The sequence below is a fragment of the Sycon ciliatum genome, chromosome 4 (genome assembly GCF_964019385.1).
Source record: "Sycon ciliatum chromosome 4, ocSycCili1.1, whole genome shotgun sequence".
In the NCBI taxonomy this organism is placed as follows: domain Eukaryota; kingdom Metazoa; phylum Porifera; class Calcarea; order Leucosolenida; family Sycettidae; genus Sycon; species Sycon ciliatum.
In genome coordinates, this window is record NC_088646.1 from 35,733,702 (window position 1) to 35,754,716 (window position 21,015).

General features: G+C 46.4%; 3 protein-coding genes across 3 annotated transcripts in view; all 3 read left to right on the top strand.

The window, feature by feature from the left end:
• Window positions 1–3,736, top strand: part of LOC135815918 (uncharacterized) — a 29,157-nt gene extending 25,421 nt beyond the window's left edge. The window contains exons 28-31 of the mRNA XM_065329272.1: window positions 508–627; window positions 1,350–1,403; window positions 1,690–1,770; window positions 2,574–3,736. Of these exons, the coding sequence (XP_065185344.1) occupies window positions 508–627; window positions 1,350–1,403; window positions 1,690–1,770; window positions 2,574–2,642 (324 nt within the window). The 3' untranslated portion in view covers window positions 2,643–3,736. The remainder of the gene's footprint in view (window positions 1–507; window positions 628–1,349; window positions 1,404–1,689; window positions 1,771–2,573) is intronic.
• A 1,441-nt stretch (window positions 3,737–5,177) lies between these two features.
• Window positions 5,178–11,229, top strand: LOC135815919 (charged multivesicular body protein 2b-B-like). The gene is made up of 8 exons (XM_065329273.1): window positions 5,178–5,543; window positions 6,419–6,510; window positions 6,894–6,935; window positions 7,496–7,597; window positions 7,900–7,950; window positions 8,577–8,679; window positions 9,606–9,712; window positions 10,379–11,229. The coding sequence occupies exons 1-8, from the start codon at window positions 5,519–5,521 to the stop codon at window positions 10,499–10,501; spliced, it is 645 nt and encodes a 214-aa protein (XP_065185345.1). The 5' UTR covers window positions 5,178–5,518; the 3' UTR covers window positions 10,502–11,229.
• A 2,860-nt stretch (window positions 11,230–14,089) lies between these two features.
• Window positions 14,090–21,015, top strand: part of LOC135815920 (protein ELYS-like) — a 35,248-nt gene continuing 28,322 nt past the window's right edge. Inside the window, exons 1-5 of the mRNA XM_065329274.1 lie at window positions 14,090–14,847; window positions 15,795–15,869; window positions 17,426–17,534; window positions 18,108–18,159; window positions 18,639–18,700. Coding sequence (XP_065185346.1) covers window positions 14,190–14,847; window positions 15,795–15,869; window positions 17,426–17,534; window positions 18,108–18,159; window positions 18,639–18,700 — 956 coding nt within the window. The 5' untranslated portion in view covers window positions 14,090–14,189. The remainder of the gene's footprint in view (window positions 14,848–15,794; window positions 15,870–17,425; window positions 17,535–18,107; window positions 18,160–18,638; window positions 18,701–21,015) is intronic.

Consider the following 21,015-nt stretch of genomic DNA (forward strand, 5'->3'; position numbering starts at 1 on the left):
TTCTTTGGAGTTTCTTTTAAAATCCCTCACAGACAAAACTGTTCTGCTTATATGCATTTAAATAACCGACGAGGAGACAACAGTCGTAAAATAGCAATGAAAAATATCAATTGTGCACTCATAACCATGTATAAACAATTAAAATGAAACAATTCCAGAACGTTTTCGTGTGACTATCATCAGTGGAACATCGTCACATAGTAAGAATCACTAAAACAACCAGTTATATAGCTAGAGTAATATGAAAAGAATAGTATTAAATATGATAGTCACACGAAAACGTTCTGGAATTGTTTAATTTTAATTGTTTATACATGGTTATGAGTGCACAATTGATCTTTTTCATTACTATTTTGCTTCTATATGCATGTATATTTGTTTGTTCATAAGTTTGACAGAGTTGAAACGAGTGAAAAACGGGGAAATGTGTATTTGTGTTTAATATATTCACTGGTTTGAGGGTTACCGGTAATATGTTTTTTTTGTTTTTTTTTGGACCATGCACAGTGCTATTATCTGAATGATACGCTGCGCCAGCAACTGCGTGATCAGAAGGGTGTTGTCGGCCATGAGATTGTGCAGTGCCTGGGTGACGCCGTCTTCATACCGGCCGGTGCACCACATCAGGTACTGGACGAGTGCCGTGAATACCACTGCTGTGTTGTACAGTACAGAGACTGAGTGTCCTGCGCCAATGTGTCGTAGTCCCTGGGAGCGGGAACACATGATGTACTGATGGGACCGCTTGTTACTGTACACATACACACGCATAACTGTTATGCACACAAGCGCACCCCCCCCCCCCCCCCCCACACACACACACATGTGCACACGTGCACTCACACGCACATTCATACACGCGCACGCACGCACGCACACACACACACACACACACACACACACACACACACACATACTCTCTTACTCACACACGCACACGCGCACACACACACACACACACGCACACACACACACACGCACACGCACACACACACACACACAAACATGATGTACTGACAGGGGTTATGATTATGGCTTTTACTATGGGCAACTACTAACTATCGTGATACATGCAGGGCTAAACATGCCTTAGGAGGTATTTGAGCCGAGAATTCTGCTGAACTAACCAGGCCTTGTGCCAAGCGGTCTCATACCAACAGAGAGGCAGACAGCCTGTACATGTGCCACAGGGATGGCGAAGAACGCAGAATAGGTCAGAAATGTATACTACTTCGAAATAATGATATAATTATGTACACGGGGGGGGGGGGGGGGGGCTCAGTTTACAAAACGTTCGTCTGACGTGAGATGTTCGTATCTGTGTACGCGCCATGCCGTCCGTGTGACAGGTTCAGAATCTCACCAGCTGCATCAAGGTTGCTGAGGACTTTGTATCTCCAGAGGTGAGGCTATGGGGAGAGATTGCTGTGGCTACTCACTTATTACTGTTAAGGTTGTCGTTGAGATACGGGTATCGTCTGCACAAGTTTTTTTGCTGGACGGAATGGGTGCCCCAAAGTTGTCAACAAATCTGGCACAAGCACTCATCCCATGCTGCAGGTTTCTAGACGTTTCATCATTGCACCTTCAGTCAATAGCACCTATGGAGATCCACACCAATGGAGATCTAGCATCTGCCGATGGCTTGGTGTCTTGATTGTTGCGTTGCTTTTGCTGTGTTTTGTTTAGCATATTGCGCAGTGCGTTTCTCTGACGGACGAGTTTCGCTATCTCACCGACGAGCATACCAACCATGAGGATAAACTCCAGGTCAGTGTGTGCGTATGTGTGTGTGTGTGTGTGTGCGTGCGCGCGCGCGTATTGTATTTGCAATCGTGCGCGCGCGCGTGCGTGTGTGTGTGTGTGTGTGTCATGTGTGCATCGTAGCTGCACCACTGTCTGCCCTCTTGTTTACGGCTTTAGCAGCAGGTTGTGTGTGGCTTCATAGTTACCCGTTACCCGTCTACACTGTTCCACGTTGCGAGACTTTCCAGTCGATCATCACACATGTGTGCCAATGGTCAAAGTGACAGATGCATTGAAAATCTAGTTCCCTTCTTGATACTCGTGCTGTGTAGCACATACCGTAGAATCCCGCGTATAAGCCATGCTCGCGCATAAGCCCAGGGAAAGTTCGAACATCACAAGGCTTCGTCGTACCAGCCCATGGACCTAATTCGTACCAAGAGTCCATAAATTATGGACTCTTGGTCGTACCATGTACATGTATGTAGTTCACGTAGGTTTTTTTGTACATTTCAACACAATCATCGGTTGTTTTTGTTTGCACAGTGGCTTTCAGCAATGTACTTCTCACTTCCTTGGTACTTTTCAATAGCACAATGTTGGTGTCAGCGTATAAGCCCATGCCCGCGTATAAGCCCATGTTCTTGTGTATGCCCACCGAAATGTCCTTGTGAAACGGATAAGCTCATGGGCTTATCCGCGGGATTCTACGGTAGTGCTGTATGTGTATGAACGTGTGTATGCGTGTGTGTACGTGTGTGTACGTGTGTGTATGCGTGTGTGTACGTGTGTGTATGTGTATGTGTATGGGATCACGTTTCGTGCAGGTTTGGAGCATAATCTACCACTCAGTGAAAGAAGCCATCGGGGCGTTGCAGTCCAAAAAATCCCGATAGCTCACTGCTGCCATTGGTATTGCGGCTACTTCTTCGACATGTACAATGTGCGCCGTAGCAGCATGCTGGCCTGGAATGCATGGCATGCAACGTGCTGTAGGACAGACACGTGTGTGTGTGTGTGGAGCTGTACCTCCCTGCCGTGCACCTTGCCCCATTTGCCTTGTTGTGGCGTACGTGTAGACACGAGTGATAACTTAGTGTACCTTGTGGACTTGCGGTCAGTCAACAAGTGTGTGCCCTGGGCCGAGTGTCTGCTTGCGAACTAGCCTCGACAATCGTGTGATTTATTCATTGCAAATGAGCTGCCATGCTATTGGACACCCACCTGTTCATACTTCCAAGTAGTAGTCATCACACAACCCCACATACATGTACTAGTACTAGATAGAATGGACGTCATCATCGACAGCACGGGGTCTCCTGGTGACTGGCAGGAGTTCCTATTTACAGGTGCTACTGCTGAATACTTGAATAGTGCTGTGGCGAGTCAACTTGAATTATACAACGATGCCTTTGAACGACAGTTGTGATCAGCTTTTGACCACTGCATCATCCCCGTTTTCCCTCCGCCGTAGGAACTTACTGGCGCGGCATGGCGTCCAGAGAGTTGGGTTTATGCAACTCTCTACTGGCCTTATAGCGCTGTAGACCGGGCCTTACTACGGCTCACAATCGACTCCCCCCCCCCCCCCCCCCCCTTCCCCTGACGTCTAGGAATATGCTCATGCTCTTTATCCAGTACCCCCTTTTAGGTTTATCCGTGTAGTGCGCTATGCTCTCTGTACACGGACAGTGTGTGTGTGTCGGTGTGCAGGTACATGTAGTAACCCGGGCACATCGTGATACCCCCCCCCCCCCCCCACCCGGATAGCTACTACATGTAATCGTCTTGTCCTAGGTCTTCTGCTTTCTCTTCTTCTTCTTTTTTAACCCTTTTGTTTATACATGTACGATGTACTGTAGTGGCACTAGTATGAATTGCGAAGTACGTCTTTGACTTTTGCCTTGAGTGCTTTTAGTAGCTCTTTACGAGTTTGTAGTAGTTGTGATCGTCCTGATGTTTAGTGTTATGAAAAAATGTCATGATCGTGTCTATGTGTCAGGTGACCGTGTGTTCAGTATGTGTGTGCGTGGATGTGTGCACACTTGTCACTGCATTGTATTGAGAATGATTTCTTCAAAGCCCCACATCAGTGAATAATAGCAATAAGGTACAATCACTGGGATGCTCACACAATCGAGAAGACAAAAGTTATGATTGTACCATATGCAGCAATAAAGCAGAATGGTATTTTTTAGTTGCAGACAAATACCACCCACCGTATTACGGTATTGATCAGGGAGCAGTAAAATTAAAATTTACTTCTCCCTGGTATTGATACATCTTCACTGCTACAGATCAGACCTTGCCCAGGATATTGGCATTCAACATGCATGTACATGTACATTGTATAAGCAACTGTTACTAAAAAAAGGTTAGGAGTACTAAATTTGTAGTTCTCCCTGCCGCGCAATACAAGCCATACATAGCACTCGTTTTCCTTTCCTCTCTTCCTCGTCTTTCTTTCCACAGGAGAGCCCCTCGGTAGGCTCCCACAGCCTATGTTCAGTCCTCATAAAACACCAATCAATCAAACCAGGGAGAAGCACAAGTAGTCAGGTAGTTGAGTCCTTGCAACTACATGATGTAGATCTACTTGCAAGAACAGAATGTTGACGTCAGGCAACCAACGAAAGCAAAAGCGCTAAGCATGCATCACGTGTAGGCCTGTCCGAAAAATGTGTTTTAATTTGCGGAAAATGGAAATGCAAAATGCACGGTTTTCCAGCCAACATTCAAACAAGAAATCAAAGGGGAATGTAAAAAAATTTTAAAAATCAAAGCCAAACAACCCAAAACGCAGAGAAAATGCATCCGTTGCCATGGCAACCAGAATCTAAAATGGCCGCCATGCCATGGAATTATTGGTTTTCCATGTCACACTGTACATGTATACAATGTAGTATCCCTGCCTTGCTAGTACACATGTACATGTACCTCTAATCATGTCACATGTACACGCACTGCATGATCATAATCTTGTCACCCCTTTTGCTGACATTGCCTGACAAGCCTGCAAAGCTAATCATTTTCTCACCATTGCACTTGTGTTACCCTTAGCTTGCAAGTAAGTTAGTTGCGTACTACCTGTACTACTAGAACACATCTTCGTAGTTTTACATCTACACCTGCATGTACATGTAGAACTAAACACCCATGTGTTCGCATTTGTGTGATTAGGAGGCCAGTGCAACTAAATAAGTCTAGAGTCGCAGCCAAGAGGGACAGAAGCAAGCCGAACTTGACTTGGTCGAGCTGAAACCTTGGCTGAAACCTTGGAATTCGACCGAAAATGGGCAAAATTCAGAAAAAATGCAAAAATGCAAAATGTACCCCAAAATGCAAAAAAAATTCAGAACATTTTTCGGACAGGCCTAATCACGTGTGTTTGAAGTCACTTCAATTCATGATGTCATTGCACACTGATTTACTTGAACTGATCATGGAAAGAAGATAAAGGAGTTTGGCGATACCAGGGAGACAGCGCTTGATCGATCTAACAATTACATTATTGTGGTCTTTGATCTCCTTGTACGACACACTGTATCCGTTCCCAAGCCAAGGGCAAGGTCTTTGATCGACTTCTGAAGACAGCCTAGGCGAAATTGCCAGTACAAAGGTTGATCTTGTAATACAGAGAGCATCACCTCAGGAGAGGAAAAAAGGAGTTGGAGTAGTCGAAGTATTGTGTTCAGTTGATTGTGATACTGGTGCTGAAGCAGAACGTAATCATACTAATAAGAAGCCAAGGCTCTGTGCGTGAGGTGCCAGTATGTTCAAAAAGCAGGATGTCAAACGTAAGTTTGCTGCCAATACTAAGGAAAAGCAGCCTGGCTTTCATCACGAAGTTGCTGCTGCTACTGGTGGTGCTGGTGCTGCAGTTGTTGTTGTTGTTTTACTGTTATTGTATTGTGGTTCTTGATGCTCCTTCTGTGGCTCCCCCCCCCCCCCACACACACATTAGTCCTATTTTATAATTATACCAATTATTTCGTGGCATGCGCATGACCATCCTAGCCATGCCATGGCCAATCAGGCTGCAGCTTGTCTATCACCATCACTTCTAGGATGAGAATCATTTGGGTGTGCCTACATGCCTAGACACATCCGACCGCTCCTCGTAAGTTAAATGCTGGAGTATCATCAAGAGTACATATCTCCCAGGAGTGTGCAACTCCCACGTACCTTGCCATCCGCACGGAATTTCAAATTGGCGTCATTCTTATGATGCATTGCTTCTCGCACGAGTGATTAAACAACGTTTGTGCTGGGTGTCAACGCATCACAGCCGTTCCCTTGCCCTCATCTGTACTGGATCCATTGGGGGGAGGGACTTGTCCACCACAGGTCCAGGATACGTCGGATAATACGTGTATTGCATCTAAAAAAAATGATGTCAACTTGAAACTCTGCCAGGACAGCACTCATAGTAGAGTTGCACACTCTTGAGGGTCATGCTCTCTTGGTATCATTCACACCAACTACAGTATTAATTTTGACGAGATTTTGGAACAACGCAAGGTACACTAAATTCGTTGCAATGATTATTGCAGCTGTGTCTGTATGGCAGAAGCTGAGCTGGTGGTACTTACTGTGTGCAGTACTGATGACCAGCCGTCGCCAGACCAGTGGATTCATGTACTCTTGCTTGTATGATTGGCTGGATGTGCAGAGCAAATGCGACAACAGCGGCGCGATCTAAGCCGCACACAGAGGGACATGACGCGGGAAATACAGTCGATCGAGAGACAGGAAAAGACCTTGGTAAGGCAATGGCCGCGTCTGGATTCATTTTTTTCTCAGATTGCATGCTTTGGAATACCACCGTTGAATGTGAGCGTATTCGATTTTCTGGATTTTGTATATTATTGCTTGGCAGCAGTGCATGTCAGTGACAAGTGACAACGTACCGTAAGGCTCTACAGAGTCTATGAGTCGTGCATGGAGCTCTGTGCAGTCTGATCAGCCATGAACTGTGCCGCTGTATGTTCAGCCTGTACGCTTCTTGTTGACATTGTGATGTGTTGGAGAGGATTGATGTGGATCGTATGATGTGTTGGAGATGATTAGTATGGATCGTAGGACGTGGAGAACATAATGCCGTGTTGTGCTGCTGCTTTTCTCTTTCTTACTCTCTTCTTCCACAGGAAGCGCAAATCCAGAAAGCTGCCAAGGCAGGAAATAAGCAGGTAAGTTAAGTGGTTGCACTCTACCTGTGTAACCTGTGTACTGTAACTGCTTTCACGGACTGATTTACAAGTAAGCATCCTGATCATGGGATGGTGGCGTGTCCTCTGGCAGCGGAAAGTTACATTGGATGTTACATGTAGGTCTTGACCTACCTTGTATGCGAATTCGTAATACAGTCGTCCCTCTCTAATCCGGCACTTTATAATCCAGCACCCTCGATAAACCAGCACAATTTTCAGTAGCCAAAATGTCCTCTTCATGCACATTGCAGCAGTAAATCAGATTTGTTAATCCAGTACCCTCCCTAATCCAGCAGATTTTCGTGGCACAAATGGTGCCGGATTATAGAGGGGCCACTGTACTAGTATCCATTTTCATTAATTTTCGTCCTAGAAATGAACCTTTTCACATTTTTTGACTTGTTGCCACGAGTGCTGTAGGGCAATTGGGTTGTCACTAGAATCTGAATTGGATATAGTGTGTCAACATGGCTTTACTTTGATGTTGTGTTTTGTCTTCATTTATTGCTTGCTGTCATGTACCCGAATCCAATTTACAGCTTGCGACAACGTACGCCAAGCAATTAGTTCAGCTTCGCAAGCAGAAGACGAAATTCATGGGTATAAATTCCAAAGTGACGAGTGTTAGTCATCAAACTAAGGTAGGTTGCCGGCGCAATTGAAGTCTTCTTGCTACATTAGCTCTGGTTACCAGTTTGACAGCCACAGCCTCACGGCCCCCATTTCGTCCTGCACCACGTCTGTATCGGTTGTCAAGTCTCTTTACAGTGTCTGGCTGGCTAAACACCCTGCTCCATTCTGTGTGTGTGTGTGCGTGTGTACCCCGCGCGGGGGCCTTGCATGGTTGCCAGCATGACTTTGAGCGGCATCTCAAAGTTCTTTCTATAGTAATATCTGTACTTATTGCCTTGGTACTGTGCTAACATGCTGTTGTTGCTTGTAGTCAATGGAGGCAAACATGAAGATGGCTGGTGCAATGGCGGCTACGACAAAGGTAAGGCTGAGATTTGTGCAGCCTTTAATCCAGCACCGGTACTTGTACCCTTCCTGAAGTGTACTTGTGTACTCCTCCTGTGTGGTATTGGAACTCAGGGATTGTTGAAGATCCCTGGTGACTGGGGAAGATTCCTGGTATTCGGGGGGGGGGGGATCCCTGGGGTGGGAAAGATCCCTGGGTGGAGAAGATCCCTGGGGTGGGAAAGATCCCAGGGGTTGTGGAAGATCCCTGGTGGGTGGGGAAAGATCTCTGGGGGTGATGTGGGGGGGGGGGGGGGGGTAGGGTCCCTGGTGGGCAGGGAAAGATTCCTGGGGGTGATGGGGGGGGGGGGGGATCCCTGGTGGCTGGGGAAGATTCCTGGTATTCGAGGGGGTGGGGAGGGAGAGATCACTGGGGGTGGGGTGGGGGAAGATCCCTGGTGGGTGGGGAAAGCTCTCTGGGGGTGATGGGGGGGGGGATCCCTGGGGTGTGGGCAAGATCCCTGGGGTTCTGGCACTGCATTTGTGTTTATAGCAGTTTTTTCATGTGCCATTTGGTCATTGTTATTGCTGTTCTTAGTACTTGTTGTCAACTTATGTGTGTGTGCACGCGTGTGTGACTTATGTCTACTTGTGCGTGTACAGGTGATGGGGAGTATGAATGCACAGATGGATCCTCAGCAGCTCGCCCAGACCATGCAAGAGTTCGAGAAGCAGAATGCCAAAATGGAAATGACCGAGGAGCTGAGTAAGTAGCTGGCTCCCTTTCTTTCATTCAGCGTAGTGTCCGATGGTAGGAGACTGTTCAGTTTTGTGTAATGGATCGAGCATACATGTAATACATGTACACTCAATCTGCGCACAGAACTGTTTCGTCCTTTGTGGACTCATCAGCGCAGCACGGAGAAAATGAGGCCGAACCTGATAGTGATAGCAATGAAGAATACATTTTCCAAAGCCAGATTTAAACCAGGCCCGAACGTACCTTGCCAGAGGGCTCAAACTGACAAGTCAGTGAGCTCTGCATAACGCGAACAGCAAAGGCACTACCCCACACGAGAGTGCTCAACTACTACAAGAGCATGTACATGTAGTATGACAGGTGTGCTCATAAAAAGGCTAGAAGAAGCAGATATCAGTGATATCAGCACAGCTACTACTAGTACTGCATCTGGACATAGATCAACGGAGGAAACTACGCATACTACTACAGTTTGTCTTGCTGCAACGGATCGCCAATGATAACTTACACTACAGACAATCCGCAGTGGATACCATTATGCCGATGGCGCAGGCTGCTGTGGTTTAGCCAACTGGTATGAGAGGGTCCAGAAACCGCCTCATACCAAGCACTGAAGCTAGCCATTGATACAACCGATGTGAAACGTGGCCGACCGCCATTGGATAGACACGGGTTGACACGACCTGGAGCCATGGGAGATGTCTCTTTGAAGAGCGCTCTCCAGGCTGCGGAGGACAGACTTAGCTTGGCATTGTTGACAGATGCGTCAACCATTCGCCTGCCTAATAGGTTCAAGCAAGATGCGAACTGTGTTTATTATTATTTTTTAATCATCATTCTATTTAAAAAAAAGACAGTAACGTTGCTGTGTGCATGTGTGTGTGTGTGTGTGTGCGTGTGTTTTGACAACTCTGGAAAAATATGTGCTGCAGTGAACGACACATTGGAAGGTGTACTGGATGATTCCGAGGACGAAGCAGCTACCGAGAGTGTCGTTGGACAAGTTCTGGATGAAATCGGCATTGAGATCAGTGGCAAGGTGAGAAATGCTCTTCACTGACCAATGTGTCCATGACATTTCACTGCTCAAGTTTGCGTAACCTTTACTTGCAACCTTTTCCCTACTCACCTCCCTCAAACTGATAGCAAACCACTTGCTACTCAGTTGAGAAGAGACTGATATCTCAACAGACTTGTCCTCGTTTTGATGGTGATGTTAATGTGAAGTGGGTCGACCGGGAGTGCATTGTGAAGTTGTGGTGTGACTTGCAGTATCCTGCTATTCACTTGTGATTCTGATAATGACATCAAAGACCAGCTCAACAGAGTGTTGGTGTCTGATGTAATTTTGTTGACTTTTAAAAGAATTCAGGAGAAGGCTGGGATTGATACCCCAGGCTGTAAATTTGTGTAAAATCAACCTTGCGAGTAACGACCATCGATCGTGCATGAGAAAAGTGTCGTTATTCGTGAGGTTGAACGTATGCAGTCAAGTGGTCATTATATGTAGGTATGAAGATTGTGTCGTTATTCGAGAGTTGTTGTTGTACGGTATACCCGAGGTCGTTATTCACAAGGTTGACTGTACTTTCAAGTAGCTTTTTTAAGCTGGTGCTGTTTAATATGCACATACTGTGCTAGCAACATGGCAACTGTCTGACATCATGTGCCATGCATGTGCTCTTCTTGTGCTCCTGGTTTACAGCTATCGGAAGCACCGTCTGCATCGCGACGTGCTTTACCCTCGGCGGCAGCTGCTGCATCGGCATCCAAGGGCCCGTCGGACGCTGACATCGAGGCACAGCTGGCACAACTGCTCAACCCTTGAGGTAGTGCCGCACGGCTTTTGCGTCTTTTCTCTGTGCCCCTCTTCTCTGCAGTCGTTGATTACGCCCATTGTCTTGTCTGCTTATGATTGCGCCCCTACTGTTGTATTATCAGTCACTCTCTTTCCTGCCTCCTCTCGTATGTTCTGTTGTGCGTATAGATCCTGTGTGTAAACTTCCCTGTAGTTGCAGCTGTCTGGCACAGCGGCACTCTCACTGTCATATTCTGTACATACAGGTACTATTTAAGCTATAGGATATAGAAGCTTATCCCGGGGAATCCCCTCACCTCACTGACAGCACAGTTATACTTGTAGATACATGTATTGTGTTTTGTGCTCTGCTTTAGCCTTTTCTTTTGCGTGTTGAATGTTTGACAATGTAAAATGCCAGCTATTTTGTTTGCAACCAGTGTTGCATTCTCTAGATTGCTCATTTTTTTAGGCCGTCAATATTGAATTTCTAGGATTTTATATTATGCCAGTGCATGTATGTGTACAAATTTTTACAATAATTATATTTTCGCGTAAAACATCACTGAGTCTGATTGTGATAGAATGGTAATACAGTGTATTCCACTTGCGATACAAGTAGCTGTACCTTGCTGTACTTGGATCGTGTTGTTTCAGACGATAGGAGTGGCTGCAACCTATGAAAAGCCTTCTTTTGGTTTTTGAATTGTGTTTGTGACTCAACAACTGTGATGTGCAGTGATCCTGCCATGAACATATTCACTGTTCCTTGCTGGTTTTGTGGTGACTGTTCATTTCGTGACCTCACTTGATCTTTGACTGCGCCGAGTACTGACATGTACTGTACATGACTTTGTTCAGCTGGTTGTGTATAGCCGGTGGTAACACCAAGAGTTCATAACCCCCGGGGGTTATGAACTCTTGGTAACACGGATGTGCAAACTTTGTTTTTACGCATACTTTGCTAAAGTACAGTGGAGATTGGATATAACGACAAATCGAGTTTAGCGACAAGATTCTGTTGCCCAAGTCTAGTAAGTCCTTCCTGTACATCAAGAGTACATAACCCCGTACTCTTGACATTATAGATCGGGTATAACGACCTCGAAAATAACGACAGATCGAATTTACTGACACTTTTTGGGTGCCCGAAGACCTGAAAAAAAGAAGTGAAAATGCATCGAATATAACGACTTTCCTCTTGAGTCTTGTATCAGGCAGACTGGTATGTCTGGAATATGGCTGTGCCACGTGCCCGGACCTCTGGGTCACTCAATCTCAATGACTTATGTGTGCTTTACATTGCACATTGTAGCCTGTCGCAGTGCAGTGGTACGCGATGACTTTGCTTTGAACAATGCGTGCAAAACACATGCACATACACATCTGAAACCATTATCATAATAATTATGGCATATGCATTATAATTATGTACATGCATAATGCATATCTGCAATACATTTCTGTCATTTTGATAAATATACGGAATTGCATACTAATATTAGTGACAGATCGAATATAGCGACAGTTTGCTTTCTCCCGAAGCAGAGTCGTTATATCCAATCTCCACTGTACGAGTACGAGGTGATTCGTATTTTTTTAACATTGCGTCATTTCTTAACAAATCGGTAAAATATCTCATTGCCAGTGCCTTGCAAAAAGTCACGTCAAATTTCTTTTTGCCATTGCCATTTCAATGTTCTGTCAAGTTCGCCTCCAAAATTGAGACTGATATTCCTTCAGGAAGTGACATTGCAAGAGCTTTCAGTCTGCATGTGCGCGATGTTTACGGTAAAATAGAGTATAAGAGAGTCATAGCCGCTGGTTTCAACCTCCAGTGACAATATTATTTAGCTGAAAAGGAAGCATATGATAGCTACATACTGGAAACGACGCCTGGGAAGGAGGAATGGGGTGTGTTGGCCCTGGTAATGGCCAAACATTGGCAACTACTGAATTTACTAACAGATGTTGATCACAATTGCATATAAAATCAGGGTGATACACCTACTGCTATGCAAGCTTGAATGGCTTGTATTTGGATCAACATGATCTTGATCCAGTCTTGCTGGACCATCCTGGATACGTAGGGTCTCTTTCTATTGAAAACTGACTTGAATTGTGCTGCTAAGGCCTATTTTACCATGATGTTAAGAAATGACCACAACAAATAATATGCGGAAAAATTGCCATTTTTCAACTGCCCCCTGCTTCCCAACACCAAGGATTATGTGCATGAACAACCCACCATTGCAATCCAAGGACATCAGTATTACCAAGAGTAGATAAACAAGAGTGTGCAACTCCGGATGGATTGGCCCACGGCGGAATTTTTTGTTGACGTAATCTTTTCGACGACGCACGCGCTGCGAGCCTTTTGGAGAGTTTTCCCTCGTGCACTTGGCTGGGCTTTACACTACAAGGTCGGTGCCCAGCACGTGCTCTCACACTGCTCTGCGGCAAAGCCGCGTTTCTCTGAAAAAAGGTGACGTAAACAAAAAATTCCGCCGTGGGCGCGGGGTATCTGCAGATTGTGCAGGAGAGATCCGGAGTTGCACACTCTTGTTTATCTACTCTTGGTATTACATTTTTGGAGGAAGAAATGGAAAGATTCGCACCTCGAACCCTACGGAAGGCTTTTTTACTTTCGTGTTAAATAATGACGAATCACCTCGTACGAGTACGTACAATGCCATGCATATCTAGGGCGCGCTGCGTGAAAGCAACTGAGCTCAGTGCGCTGCCAAACGCTGGCGCGCCGCCCTTGAAGTTGAAGCTTGCACGCTTGGTGTGGTGTCGGTATTTTACGACTACCTATACGAGTACTTAGTACAGGTCGTCCCTCGTTAATACATAATCTCTGGGACTTGACAAATGTTATGTATTAACGGGGTTTATGTACTAAACGAAAGTGTATATAACTTGCTTGTAAGTTGTATAAGATAATTTTTCACTTTTTTCAACTTTTCTGAGTGTTTCTTGCTACCGGTGACTAGGCAGCGAGATATTCTTGATTCCCTCGATATAACATAAAAATTATGTTATATCGGTCACAGTTAGCGAAGATTCTACAGTTGACATGGCACATGCCCAGCCGCACCTGTACAGTCACTCGGAAAAAAACCATAGCTTTGTCAGTTTGTGATGTGCGCTCTGATTTCTATGCTAATTGCGTCCACAAGTAGAAGTTAGAACACTGTGCCTCGACTGGAGACCAAAGGACCAACAAATTATGTACTATTGAGGTAGGTGACATCAAGAGTACATAACCCTGTTTATCTACTCTTGGTGACATGCGGGTACGGAGAAATGTTATGTACTAACGGGGTTTATGTACTAACGGATTATGTACTAACCGACAACATTTGTATGGAAGTGACCACGTTTCGTCCGGGACTTGAGATTTCTTATGTACTAACGGGGTTTATGTACTAACCGGACTCGTATTAACGGGGGACGACCTGTACTCCTTGTTTGTAGTTACAGTTTGTTGCTGATCAACGAAAAAGGACACACGGCGAGTTCACGTGACGGCCATAGCTACATAGCAACTGTCGCTCGAAAATGGCGCCAGGGAGAACGCTGGAAAATGCCTTTGAAATGTTTTTAGTTTTTGTCCCCACTTCCCTCAAATGTTGTTTTCACCGGCATTGATCCTCATCGCACGCGTTGTGTTGAAAATGTAACTAGGGCTTACAGCTGAAGCTTTTGAGCACTGATGATGGAGAGGACGAGCTGTGTGAGAAATCCAGTGGACACAGTGTCTGTGGTGAGACTGTCGTCCAGCAGTGTTGAATGTCTGGAAGGGAAAGCCTCTGACGACTCTCAGCTGATCGGTCAATTTGAGCTAAATGGGAAACGTTCATACCTGGCTCGAGGTCCTGCGTTGGAAGTGATAAACCCATGCAACGGGTCAAGACAAGCTGCATGGCGATTCCGTGCAGAAGGTCAACCGGTGATCACCGCTGTGTGCGAAGCCAGTTTAGAGCCAGGCAAAAATTTGCTGGTTGTTGGTCTCCGAATTGATTCCGGAGAGGGTCTAGTGGCCCTCTTTGACCCAGTATTGTCTCGGGTGTTTAAAGCCATTAAGTTCCCCAAGCAGATCACAGCACTGGAAGGTGTTGGCTCACTGTTGGAGGGTGATGAAGCTGCATTGTTGGGAGGTATTGTAGCATCCTTCGCTGGGTGTGTTGCTGTTGGCACACATGGAGGTCTGGTTTACTTGTTGGATCTGCGTGTGGATGACGAGAATGAAGAGTTTAGTGAGTACCAGCCTAGTAGCATCAAGGTTGTGAAGGCACATACTGGCCAGTCTGCTGAACAGGAACGATACGCTGCCAAGTCCGAGCGCAGGCACTTGTGTGTCCAGTTGGGAGGTGAGTAACTACTGTAGTACCCATGTAGTTCCAGGGTTCTAGCCAGGTCAAAATAGTAGGGGGGGGGGGGGGGACAGTTGCCCCGTAACCCATTTTTCCATTTTCAAAATAACTGTCTTGCAATGCGAAATGCAACGTACGGGGCCAACACCTGACTTCACCCCAGAGAAATGTGCCGTTATGAACCCTCTACTACTGACTATCGACTGCATTTTCGTTGAATGGCACGAAAAAACTCAAAAATCAGAACATGAGTAGGGAGGGGGGGGGGGGGGGCACTTTTCACAGGGAGGCGCGCGAACAGAGGAGGACGCGTTTGGTTGGTACGAACTAGAACAGGATTCACCAGAACAGCGCGTTTGGTTGGGACTGCACCTGTTCTGGGTCGGCCAGAACATGTTCTGCTTGCTCCGGCCTCGAGGCCGGCGCAGACCGAGCAGTTTCACTTTTTCACAGTGAAACGTGGCGGGAACATCGATTTTGGTCCCAAATGATCACGTGCATACGCTTTTGGGTTGGACTCATACCGTACAAAGTGACCATGGTGACCCATACACATTATGAAGAATGCACCAAGTTTGGCACATTTTTTCACAAAAATGTGCTCTGTTTCTGGAGTAGCGTTTGGTTGGCATGAGGCTGCTCCATGTGCACCAGCTGTTCGATCCTGTTCTAGATCGTACCAACCAAACGCACAAATGCAGCTGTGAGGGTTCGGTTAGTGTTGGTGTTAAATGCCTAGGGAGTGGATACGTTCGCCTTGTCTCTTGGTCATCATGATCTGGCGACTCTTGCGTGGGCCTGGAGCTGATGGAGGCTCCCCAGCAATGATGTGATGATTTCGAAGACCATTCCTTGTGATTCTAGTGAGTGTACTGGTGAAGAAGTAGCAGCATGGCTATGTTGTTGACGGTGATTGTTTGTTTTCGATATTCTGGCGAATGCAGCTGCTGATCATGCTAGGGGGTCGTTCAAGTACTACACCAGTGCCAACGACAGGCCTGCAGCTCATGTGTATGAAAGTAAGTGCTACGGTATTGCAAGCGCATGCCCTCAGTCTGTTCTGTGTTCTGTGGCATACATTCATGTATGCCATCCTCGATGCTATGTACATGTAGGTGTCTGGTATAGGGTATGATGGCAACCATGGCGGCAATGCGGCACTTTCCTGCAAAGGTCCCTGAGCATGTTGGTGTGTGTGTGTGTGTGTGTGTGTGTGTGTGTGTGTGTGTGTGTGTGTGTGTGTGTGTGTGTGTGTGTGTGTGTGCGCGCGTGTGTGTGTGTGTGTGTGTGTGCGTGCGTGTGTCGGGTGAGTTGGGTGTGTGTGCGGGGGGGGGGGGGGGGGGGGGGGGAAGCATCTCCATTATCTCTATACTCTTGTGATCTTGACATTACATGTACTTCCTCCGCGTCATCGAAATTGTCGCAGTTTGACTAGTGACTTGTCACTTGTTACTGACAACTCCATAAACTAAGCCATTCGAAACTTATTACACAGTATGATAGTCTGAAGACTAGAGTAACGTTCTAGGACAATTGGACTGAGAGTTTTCATGCAGAGATGAAGTCCTCGTCGTCGCTGATGTCAATGGACGCAAAAATATCGTTCTCAAATATTTCAAGGAAGGTTGAAAGTTGGTCGCGCCTCATCTCAAACGCTTTGACTTTCTCCACAGGACAAGAGCTGCTATGCTTGTCGTCTGCTAGCGCTGGATGATTTCTACTTCACCACCAACGAAGCCTAGTAAGAATACACGATCGTTGCGAGGTCGGTTGATTACCGTCGGCGGAATCACCTCGGAATCACCTCGATCTTGAAAATAATGAACTTTTTTTTAGCCGTGGCATGCCCACAGCTCATGCAGGTAAGTGTAGTATCACGTCCAGCGCGCCCTCTTTTTCAGCACTGGTATACCATGGTACGGCACCTGCGCGTGCATCACCAGCACTACGTGTAGAGTCTACACGGCTCTTGCAGGTACAATCATGTACTAGTAGTAGTACTGAGTGTCTCAGCCAGAGCGACAAATTTTATCGCTGTTGCAGGCATTTAGTTTGCCGACCCCTCGATGTTTCTCCAAGCGCTGCCACTTGTTCCACGAAGTCATTCTCACCCCAGCTAAGGTAAAACAGTGACGAGGCTTGAGTGAATGGCCATAAGCACGAGAAATGTGCAGGCTGCAACACCTGACTGATCTCAGCGAGTCGAAATTACCAGCGCAGCGACATCAGCGAAGAAATTGCGTCTAGTTCAAAAATTCCAGCATCCAATAACAGAAAATAGAACTTTGCCGTCACCCTATACTGATGACTATCGCCTATGTCCGATCCCTTGCCTCTGGTACGAGTGCTGGTGAGTAAATACCGCATTTTACATCAAAAGTCAAACTGCGACAATTTCGATGACGCGGAGGAAGTACCAGTATGTATTGGGCATGGATGTTTTGATTCCATTTGCTTGAGTTGTATTTTGATCTGCCTGGTGCGTTCTGACTTCCATAGTTCCTGTGGAATCATGTTGAGCTCATGTTGTGTTTGCTACGGTGCTCTTGCTTGTTGTGTGCTTGTTTCTATGAAGGTGAAGTGTACGTTTCATCATTGAAGTTCCTCAAGGTCTGCAATTGCCTGGCAGTTGGATACAGCATAGGCGGATTTCAGCTGTTTGACCTTGGCAGTCTCAGCTTGATGTGAGTGTAATTTTGTCCACTTTGACCGTTGCTAAGGGCATGTTCGATGGGTAGGATCGGGATCCCGATCCACCGGATCCACTGGATTCGCACCCTTTCGATTGGTCGAATCCGGATCCGGATCCTTCGGATCCAACGGATCCAAATGTGACCTTTGTGCGTATATGGCGGGTAAAAATCTTTTTTGTACACATTGTGGTACGCACACGTGGATGGAGATAGAGCTTGTTGACTTTTTGTACGACGGAGGCGATGAGTACGACGTTCACCCTTTTGGGTGGTTTGTGAGTCAACAGTCAAGGTCCAAAATAAAGTGTTCAGTTGAATCTGAAGGATCTGAGATCTGGATCCCGATCTCGATCCTTACCAATCGAACATGCCCTAAGTGTAAACTCTAAACTTCAACCTCTCTCTTCTTTAAAGCTCTAAGTAGCATTTCGTCTCTTGCTTTCTTTTTGTTGATTTGAAATATCCATGTTTGGCTCTTCGCTTCCTAAAAAAATAGATGTGCACTGTGTTAAATTGGTTTCTGTCAGCCTACATGTAGTTTCTGTGTACTGTTTCTCTGTTCAGGCTTGGCAGCACCATCGAAGTCAACGCTCCTGTTACCCACTTTGCCTTCCTTGTGAGTTGATCTGGGCACCATGTATTCCATCTAGCATGTCTTTGCTTTCCTTTTCAAAGCACCGAAGTTTCTTTGTTGTATATCCTGAAGTTCTACTTTGTAGTCTAGTACTGCTAGCCTAACAGCTAGTCTACTCTAGTGGAGTTCCTGCTTTTAAAAGTCTAGTAGATGTGATTTATCTGTTCAACCTCCCTAGTCCCACCAACTTGTGCTTTCATTGGGTATGCACCTTTATTTGGAGGTTGTACATTAAAAAAATTCAAGCCCATTCTGTCTTTTCCAATTGTCCCCTTTCGATGTATGCTTATCATTCATCCAAGCAGCCAGTGGGGTGTCCGATTGGAAGTACGTATACAAGTAGGTGTTTCGGACGCTTCCTCGTGTTACCCATTTCAGTCAAGGCCATGCACCGTTGGTATATTTAACTTAATGGGGTTGTGTTTATCTTCTTTTGATCAAATGACTTATTTTTTATACAGGAGCCTGAGAACGATCCCTTGCCATGCTTCTTCCTCTGGGCTGCATCGGAAGAATCACCAAAGTAAGGGATTGTCGACGACAATATTGCAAGCATCTGTTGTCTTATTCCTGTGGACTTGTATTGTATACCTGGGTGTATTCCCTATTGTAAGATTCTCAACAAGCTATTGTGCAAAGCAGGTCACTGAGCTACAATGGACGTTGCTTGTAGGTCATAGATCATAATACAGGGGAGATGTATGTGTGTTTCCAGGAGACTAGCAGCATTCTGCCAATGCTCTTGACTGATCTTGAGTAGATCCCCTGGGCGCTTACTTGGTGCACGGTACTGTCGGTCGCTGAAGAACGGGGGGGGGGGGGGGGGGGGGGAAGCCTTATTTATTTATTCAACATCTCCTGGCCCGTCCGAAGACTGCCAATAAACATGAGAGGTCAGGTGATAGCCAACCACGGCAAGCTAAAAGGGAAAAAAAGAAAGAAGCTGTCAGAGAGGGAAAGGAGATAGGGAGAGAAAAAGAAAGGGAGGCACATTAATAATACATGGGATCACTTCGGATGAGACAGTGTGGAAAGCTGGACTGTGAATTTCCTGATATCCTGGCATGTCTTGCTGCTAGTAGGCAGGTTAGACCAAAGGGAGTATGCTGAGAAGAAAGGGGATTTCAAAAACAGAGAGGAACTAGCTCGGGGCAGTGATAAGGCATTGCGTGTTGGTCTAGTGGTAACAAACCAGTTGTACTTGGCAATATGTTTCGGGACTTGGGCTAGGAAGATTTTTTGCACAAGGATACAAAGATGCTGCTGATGTCGGGCAAGAAGAGGGTGCGTGGAAGCAAGTTTATAAAGACAAAGGGAGGCAAATGTTTGGTCTTTTCGAAACAGAATTTTCAGAAGCAAGCGTTGATGTACCTCCAGTCTGTGGAGTAAAGTCTGAGACAACCCGCACCAAGCTATATCGCAATAGTCAAATATAGGCAAAATGTACGACTTAAAGAACAATTTTCTGCAGTTATCATTCAAGTGTTGGCAGTGGGGTTGTAGCATACCTAAGGACGCACTCGCACGCTTGCACACAGACTGGACTTGTGGAGACCAGGAGAGTTGGCGGTCGAGAATAACGCCCAGGTGCTTGTGCTCGTTAACAACTTTAATAGGTGTACTATTTAGACCAGGAAAATACAGAAGTTGAGTGGGGGGCGAGGGAGAGAAGAACATGGCCTCGGTTTTGGCGAGGTTAGGCTTCAGTTTCCAGGTTTCCATCCATGTTACTGTAGCGTTGACCCCGGACTGCATGGAGGCCGTGAGGTTGTCTGCCGAGCTGTCGGAGCACATCAGAGCAGTGTCGTCAGCAAAAAGACTTACATTTGGTACAAGGGCTGGCAAGTCATTAACGTACAGTAGAAATAGGAGCGGCCCAAGTATGGACCCCTGGGGTACCCCAGACACGACTAGTAATGGGTCTGATAGGGAGGTAGATACTCTGACAGTCTGGTGGCGGCAGGAAAGATAGGATGAGAGCCATTGCAGGGCTGGACCGTGTACCAAGAAGATGGACTCTAGCTTTGCAAGCAGACCACGATGCCAGACGGTGTCGAAAGCTTTCGCTAGGTCAAAGAACACGATGCCAACATGCCGCCTGAGGTTCCGCTGGGTGTAGATGTCTTGTACTAGACGTGTTAGTTGGAAAGTTGTGGAGTCTCCACGGCAGAAACCGGATTGAGATGGTGAAAGCGCTGGGGTGACGTGGCAGTACAGAGACTCAAAGAAAATACGTTCACAGACCTTGGACACAGCGGGAAGGAGAGAGATTGGTCTGTAGTTGCCAGCCTGAGAGCGTTGGCCTTTCTTATAGATCGGGACGATAACAGCAGATTTCCAGACGGACGAAAATACTCCTGTACGATATGACATGTTAAAGAGCAGGCACAAGGGATAGGACAGAGATGGCGCAAGCCATTTGAGAACCTCATTGGGTATGCCATCTTCGCCAGGGGACTTACAATTCTTCAGGAGTTTGAGGTGCTTACAGACGGTAGCAGTCGTGGTAACGACGCGTGTGAGTGGTGCGCTAAGTTCAGGGGCTGGGGACAGCGATGGAATGACCCAATTCGGATCTTCCGGAATGCCGGATGAAACAAACTGCTTGTTCAGTGTGTCTGCAATCGCCTTCACATCGTGCTGGCGGTTGCCATGGGAGTCCGTCAGGTACTGGATTGGCGCGCGGGAGGTCCCGCGGCACTGGTTGCGAATGAATTGGTGGAGTGATGGGCGATCGGGGGAGGAGAGTGTTGCAGAAAGAGAGTTTAGAAAGGAGCGGTGTGAGGTACGAGAAAGGTGCTTGACGAAGTTGCGTTGAACTCGGTAAGCCTCCCGGTT

Excerpts from the sequence above, each read along its gene's own strand:
- LOC135815919 (XM_065329273.1), top strand. The coding sequence starts at position 5,519 with ATGTTCAAAAAGCAGGATGTCAAAC. Across the intron at positions 7,598-7,899 it reads GTGTTAGTCATCAAACTAAG|TCAATGGAGGCAAACATGAA; the intron begins GTAGGTTGCCGG and ends TGTTGCTTGTAG. Across the intron at positions 8,680-9,605 it reads GGAAATGACCGAGGAGCTGA|TGAACGACACATTGGAAGGT; the intron begins GTAAGTAGCTGG and ends TATGTGCTGCAG.